This window comes from Egretta garzetta, unplaced genomic scaffold (assembly GCF_000687185.1).
Source record: "Egretta garzetta isolate BGI_Z169 unplaced genomic scaffold, ASM68718v1 scaffold442, whole genome shotgun sequence".
In the NCBI taxonomy this organism is placed as follows: domain Eukaryota; kingdom Metazoa; phylum Chordata; class Aves; order Pelecaniformes; family Ardeidae; genus Egretta; species Egretta garzetta.
Window position 1 is genome coordinate 1,560,962 of NW_009258961.1, and position 7,714 is coordinate 1,568,675.

Consider the following 7,714-nt stretch of genomic DNA (forward strand, 5'->3'; position numbering starts at 1 on the left):
GGAAAGAGTTACAAATCTGAGATCACAGAAAATGAAAGCTAGGCTTTCTCCTCAGAGAGGCATTACACCAAGGTCACTGTGGTTATTGCAATCCCCAGATATCACTTTGCTACCATGATTAATTTACAGTGACACCAGGTCGCCAAATGAAGGTCGCCAATTCGCGAATAATCATGGGGTAACAGAGTCATCTGTTTGGTGTTCTGGAAGGGTGCACTTGGCTCGTTGCTGATCCCGTATGAAGAATGGTTTTAATCAGGTCACATCAGGTAGAAACCAAGTGCTGTGGAAATGGGAAAATTAGGTGCATGAATCTTTAAAAAAAAAATTTTGAAATAATAATAATAGCTACTTCAGACAAAGTGCCTTTTAGAGACATGTCCAACAGGACTTCCCCATCATATCTGTATTCACGGAAGAATTTGAACATAATTTTATGTTCAAAGAATTAATGTCTTCTGACAGATGCACAGAGGCAGATTTTTTAAAGATATTTAGGATCTAAAAAACATCACTAAGACCAAACCTCAAAAGTTTAGCTCCTTCCCTATATGCAGATAAATTCTTAACAACAGCTGATAACCTCTTCACTGTTCTCCAGAAATTAAGGAGTTTTCCCAGGAATTATGAAATTCAGGCTTTAGGAGTTAAACCAAATCCAAGGCATTAGCCCTTGAATAAGTGACTTTTACTGAAGCAAGAACAGTAACTGAATCTGCCACCACTCTGGTGGTCAGAAGAACTTTGATTTGCTCCAACCAACTCAGCCAACTCATTTGAACCAACCCATGTGAGACACTGTGCTCATGCACTTTCATCCTGGTGCTCATGCTCACCAGGACTATAGACCTATTAATATATCTTAGCTATGGAAGGCTGTAAACTATGGAAGAGATGAGACCTGCATTCCTTTCCATGAGGAACTTATCACTCCTCTGAGTACAATGAAGAAGAAATAGAATTATATGGGACAGACAGCAATTATTAACAGAAAAAAAAATAGAGAAAGGTAAGGAATAAAGGGAAAAATGAACACTGCCATTTTCAACATCTAGCTCAAAACTACAATATATTTCACCAGAACAAACACACGATAGAGTCTCAGCTGGCCTGAAATTTGCTTCTTCTTCTGCCATAGACAGGTGAGTGCCTACTTCCCCAGCAGAGAGCCTTTAATTCCAGGTAAAATTCAGGCGGGAAGAAATACTCATCAGATCAGTGCTTGCCCTGGGAAAGTTGCTCATTGCTGACCAGCAAGGCTTGCAATGAGAATGAGTTGAATGTCCTTTACCTGGTGGTAGGCAAAGATAACCATTTAGCACCAGTAATAAAAGTGTGAATAAACTACTTCTCAGTCATTGCAAAAACTGTCGATTCTTAATTGATGGCTCTAGTTTATTTTTTCAGCTTCTTCCTTCCAACAAAGTGGCAGATGAGCCATTTTCTCCCTCTCCTTCTGTCTCCTTGAGCTTTTCTCCAAGATGGAGGGGAAAAAAAATAAAAAACCAAACTGAAAATATCCAGTGGAGATTACCTCCTGAGCAAAGAGAATCAAATGAGGTGATCTAGTTAGCCAAACAAGCCAATTTTCCACTGTACTTATCTTTGTGGACCAGATGTGACTGCCTACCCCCAGCCCAGCCTGAGTAAGCCTGTGCTTTATTTTGTACTCCATTGCCTACGAGTCTGTGCACCTGGAAAAACTCCAGTACTGCCTAGGTAGGATGCTCCAGTCGTACTGTAAGCAGATGCTGCGACAGCACAATATGGCGAATGCTGCCCTTTAAGGCAGATGCCTTTTAAAAACCAGAAGATTCCTCCTTTTTTGTTATTTTTTTCATAGCTACAGCCTTTATATAAATGACCTGAAAGATTCATCAGTCATTTTTAGACTTGAAAAGGAAGCAGACACCCTGGACCATTAACTGGATATTTAAAAAGAAAAAAAAAAAGTGGTTTTAAATAGGCTTTGTGGTGCTTGGCTATGATGTGCCAAAAGACATCTTTGTTGTGTCTGCTGAGACAAGCAAGAACAGTGGAAAGGCTAAGAGGAGCAGAAAGCATTAATATTTTAGAAAACAATGTAAATTACACTAAAATCCTGACATAGCTGAGCAAGGAGCAAACAGCAGAAAACAAACAGCGTTGTTCAGCTTCTCTATACTCAGAGGGCTAAGAAAGCTGATTTTTTTTTTTTTGCTAGGAGGAAGCAAAGAACAGACGCAGATTCAGGTTGGCACTTCTCTTCTTTTCGTTTATAATGGGCATAGAGTTCTTGTAATGGCCAGGCGTACAAAGAGATCATTAACGAGAGCAGAAGCAGCAGCAAAGCTTAAAATTCACAGGGGTGTCTCCACATACAGAACTGCAGCAAAAGCAGCTGTGTTCAACAACTTTGCCCAGCCAGCAACAAATCTTCTGTCAAAAAGTGGTCCCAAGATATGGCTTCCTATTCGGTGTGACTTAACCCTACCCCACACACATCAAAATGCTTTTGTCAGAACATGTGCCTGGCTGCCGCTCAGAGGCTGTCACTCACGAAACACCTTGGGCTGCGTGTTCTCATATCTGTATCAGTCTTTTCAAGGAAGGAAAACAATTCAAAGATATTTACCTTCAATACAGGCTTTTCTGCCTTTATTTTTCCCTGAGGAAACAGGTGAACTAGTTCAGTAATGAGGGCAGAATCCAGCTTCACATTCAGACATGTAAATAGATGCCTGTGGGTGAGACAATAAGGAGTCATTTGCATTGCCCAAGCACGAATAGTGTCATCTGAGACTCTCCGGCATGCCTGAGATGAGTATGACACAGGACACTACCTCCCATCTGGACCAGAGCCTGGGCAAGGACTGCTAGAGCATTTTAAAATTCACTCATGTTAAGGTGCCTGAAGAGCACCCCAATATCCTGTCAGTGTAGTCAACGAGGCAGTTTTCAACTGCCTAAACACACTTATCTACTGATATGTGTGTTGGTATGAATAGTCAAGACACCTTAATGGAGCTGGCAAATAAGACACCGGACCTACAGGGTATCCAAACCCTGCTGGAGTGGCAGCAGGACACCAAGCAGCATATCCCCCAGTGGCTGAAGTGGCACTCAAGACTCAATTCATCTGCCTAAAGACATCTAATATAATTTTAGATGCCCCAGATGTACAAGATCTCCCCCTCAAGCCTGTAGATATGATGCAGGACCTATGGGAAAGCCACACCTTTCAGGGCTAGTAATGAGGAGGCATAACCAAGACCATTCAAATGGCACCAGATGTCTTATGTTTGTGCAACTAAATCTCAGCAGATGAAATCTAATGATTTAGTCATCTGGCCAAAAGCACATGGGACTCCAACAGCTGTCCCTGCTCCACTAATGAATAAATTCCTGACTAGTTTTGACTAGATCTTGTGTTCACTAGATCTGGCGGTGGGACTCTGCTCATAGGCAGACACTTGCATTTAGACGTACAAGTTTTTGGTATCTGTATAAACCTTCAGGATGAATCCTCAGCCTCTCTAATTCTTTTGCTCTTATGCCCTAAATGCCAAGCAGCTCATTGACCTGGGAATTTGAGTATCCACCTAACCTTTGGACAATCATAAGGTAATGGGTTTCTTGTGACCCACATCCAGTATGGCTCCCTTACATATCTCTTACACCTCTAGGAGGTTCGCTGGGCTGTTCTCCTGAGAGATTACCCCCTCCATGCCAGGAATTCTTTGTGATCACCAAATCCTGAGGCAGATACTGGGCGGGGGGAGGAGGGTGACAGGTTGGCTAAATCACTTCCTACAACTGAATGGGCTGGCCCATTTAAAGTTACATGGTCTTCAGAAGGACATCAGATCCACACTGATCACAGTGCAGAATATGAACCTCAATAAAAAGCACACACCAGAGCACTATCTAACTGCTTTAAATCCCCAAACTAACTCAAATTCTCTCCCTATGAAAAGCTTACTAAGAAGTTAGTACATTCTTCTTTTATTACTGATGATAAGACAAGATGAAATCAAACATAAATCAGTCAAAGAAAGCCTGTGAACTGCTGTTCAGAGCTAGCTGTAGCTTCTCACGGATGGCTTGCAATAAAGAGCAGCTAACCCTTCATAAACAAGGAAAGCAATCCACATGAACACTCAGTAATTTCAAATCACTTCTAGCTGCTAACAGCTATGGCCATTGTCATGGACAAGATACCGGGCAAGATGGACATCCTCTCTGAGCTGGTAGAGCAATTCTTACATTTTTACTTTTTTTAATCAACTGCACCTTGAAATCGCTGATTTACTTCTAGGCTGAGTAATTTATCTACAGCAGCCACTCCATTTGTGGAGACGTGTAACAGATGGAGTTGCGGTTCCTTTGCAGCCCAGAGCTTCCCTGAGTGCCAAGGTCTCCATCCTGCTGCCTCCAGGCAGTTCTGCAGAATTATTTCCAATTTCTCTCTTTGGTGATTCATAACACTGCAGCCTGCAGTCCCTCCATACTCGGGGAGGTGGCTCTGTATCCTCACCATAGTTAAGCCTGTACCACAGGAGTTTGGATGGGATTCCTACAGCATTGTTATTTCTCGTTATGGTACTAGTGAAACAACAGGACAAGCAGTTTGAGGCTGGGTATTTTTGGCAGTCATGTTTTGTTCTTATATGTTCACACTCCCCCAGGATTATTCTCGTGTAAGCTTTCAAAGGCCACTGATGACAAATGAGTCCCATCTTGCAAAGCGAGTACCTATTACGATGAGACTAAACCCTTCCCTGGGGCAGTAATGCAGTCATCATTTTGTGAACCTCCAGAAGCAATACAAAACTTGTCTTCCCTTAACCATGACTTCAGCAGAGAAAGTCCTTTCTTCTCCCTTACTTTCACATTTATTTTGAAGGGATATATTTATTTTCCAGACCAATATGAACATAACACTGGCACTAGCGCCAAATTTGAATATTGGTAGAGAATTGAGATGGCACTAGTGAGAGTGAAGGAAAATACTCTTAAACTGTATTTGGTACCAGGCGTCATGAAAGTTTGCCATTAGGAAGCTAGACTGGCTGAGCACATACCTACACAAGGAGCCCCACAAAAATGAGTAGGATAGCCTGGTATGCAAACTAATTACAAATTAGATCATATCCTGATAAAGAACATCAACACAGGGTAGATCTGCCCCAAATCCCTTGCAGTCTAAATAGGAGGCAAAGATAGTAGGTAAATAAAGACAGGTGAGAGAGAACAGGGAAGCAGTGGTACACTATTTTCTCAGGATACCATGCCAGCACAGAGAAATAATATCAGCCCTTTATCAGCCTTTATCTGTAAAATGCACAGATAATGTCTAACAGAGATTCAAAGTAGGAAAAGAGGCAGCTTTGCAGATGCCTATAAGGGCGGTTTCCTGAGGACAAAGAGCAGCAGGGGACAAAGTGTGTGTACTTAACAAAAGATGATGAAGACTTGTACTGTAGGATGATTGGAGGCATGGGCTGATTTCTGTAGGGGAGAGATACCCGCAAAAGCACACTTGCTGCCTGTGAGCAGCCTAAGACTGCCTTTGCCAAGGTCAGAGAAGGGAATGCTGCAGTAATCAAGAAATGATAAGCTAAGAGCCTGCATAAAAAAATCAGATGTGTGGATGGATAAGAAATGCCATACCTTAAATATGTTGTGCACCAAGCACGTGGGAGATGCAATTATAGCCTGTTTGTAAGGAATACAGAACAAATCAAAGAGAACACTGGAGTTTGGTAAATTCACAACCCCATTTATGGGCCTGGATAGGCTGGAGATGTTGTTCACAGTGGTCAAAAAAGGGATGCAAGGAAGAACTGGAGAAGAAAGTTAATTAAGTGCTGCCTTTAAACAAGGAGAGCCATAATATCTCAGGACAGCCTTCTCAACTATCTAAGAACAAATATGCTATCTGCAACAAAGGAGTTCATAACTTTTAAGCAGAAAGAAATAAAAACAGAAGAATGCACTCTTAGATCCTTAATTTAGTGTGCAACCATTTATATCAGTAGAGGATCTGAACATGCAGTGACTTACTGCTGGCTGGTGAACCTCTACCGTAGCTCACAGAACCAGTGCACTTGCTGGGGAGTATGGGGAGAGTTAGGAGGTTGGAGAGCTTAAATCCTTTCTTCTCTCCTTGCAGCTGAGCTACTAAAAAGAGCCTTTAGAGTCTGTAAAATTAAAAACCATATTTTTAAAATAGTTTCACTGGAGCTGTTTAAGAACTGTGTAGTTGTTATCAGTGTCAAATTGCTTAGCACAGCATTTACTGTACAGCCTTTTATTTGTGAAACTTACTGCATTTTAAACTAATCATTCATCCTGCTATATAGATACTTGCCTGAGATTATGAACGATGGCTTGACCAACCAGATCAACAATCCAGAAGTAGACGTGGACATCACAAGGCCAGACACCTTCATTCGACAACAAATCATGGCCTTACGTGTCATGACTAACAAACTGAAGAACGCGTATAATGGAAATGATGTCAACTTCCAGGATACAAGTAAGAAACCATTAACTGTCATTAAATAAGTATATTTTTGAAACACATTTATAAATCTCTTCCCTTAGAATAGCTTTCTTTGGTCTTTGTGCTCTGTTCTGCTGACAACATAAAAAAAAAATATTTTTCTGTCCCATGAAATTCCAATTATATATTTATTTCACTTCTCTTGCTTATCTTCATGTCAAATGCATCAAGACCCTGAGGGTTTTCCATAACACCAGCAGCCTGCTCCTTTTTCAGAAGGGTATTTAGGCACCTAATTAAATCACAGTGGCTTTCATTTGGATGTTTTACTGAATGAAAGGTAGCATCACCAACACTTTCCCGTTCCCAAGGTGTTCATCTCCACCAAGGCACCAGGTGGAACGGGAATGGAGAAAAGGGCCAACTGCTGTAACCCACAGCCCTCATGTTGTTTCCTCATTCCTTTGTGCCAGGTGATGAAACCAGCGGCTCGGGCAGCGGGAGCGGCTGTACGGACGACATCTGTCCCACCGAGTTCGATTTCATCACCACTGAAGCGCCACCAGTCGACTCCGACAGGAGGGAGGTGGAGGCTTCAGCCACACAGCCTGGCCAGTCACTGCAGACGTTGCTCATTGTCTTCATCAGTCTCGTACTGCAGAGACAGTGGAGATAATCCTGGATCTGGTGGGAGAAACTGTGTTTTAGCTACAGAAACAACCGACTTTCTTCTTTTCTTATACTCTTGGACGATGGACTGTGCCACAAACACTTGCAGTTTTCTATGAGAAGAGAGCAGTACTGCAACCTGCTTCCCTTTTTTGTTTTCCCAAAGAGTGCCAGGTGCCAGACTGAACTGCTTCCTGCTTTTTTCAGATATCTCTGAAGACGATATCCACTCTTGAGAGAATTCTTTCTCAAACCTTTATTACAAGAGACTTTCTGAGCTTCATTTCCTTTTATGCTGCAAAAGTAAAAAAGGATCTTACAGTGTGTGGTTTTCCCTAATGAGAAAAAAGAGGGGGGAAGAAAGCAAGAAAACAGTTTTCCTTCTGAATCAGGCCTGACTCAAGGCTGCTGCATTTCAACAGAATATCAACAAAACAAAAAAAGACAAGAAAGGAACAAAAAAAAATGCAACCGTTCTTCACTGACAGCCAGGTTTCCTTTAGGAACTTCTGTAGGATGATTCAGGTCATCAGAATGATCATTGCTATGGGGAGGAAG

At 41.9% G+C, this 7,714-nt stretch overlaps 1 protein-coding gene across 1 annotated transcript in view; it reads left to right on the top strand.

The window, feature by feature from the left end:
* Nucleotides 1-7,163, top strand: part of GPC6 (glypican 6) — a gene marked incomplete at its 5' end in the record, with an annotated part of 524,950 nt that extends 517,787 nt beyond the window's left edge. Inside the window, 2 exons of the mRNA XM_009634596.2 lie at nucleotides 6,345-6,520; nucleotides 6,961-7,163. Of these exons, the coding sequence (XP_009632891.2) occupies nucleotides 6,345-6,520; nucleotides 6,961-7,163 (379 nt within the window). The remainder of the gene's footprint in view (nucleotides 1-6,344; nucleotides 6,521-6,960) is intronic.
* Nucleotides 7,164-7,714: the final 551 nt, after the last annotated feature.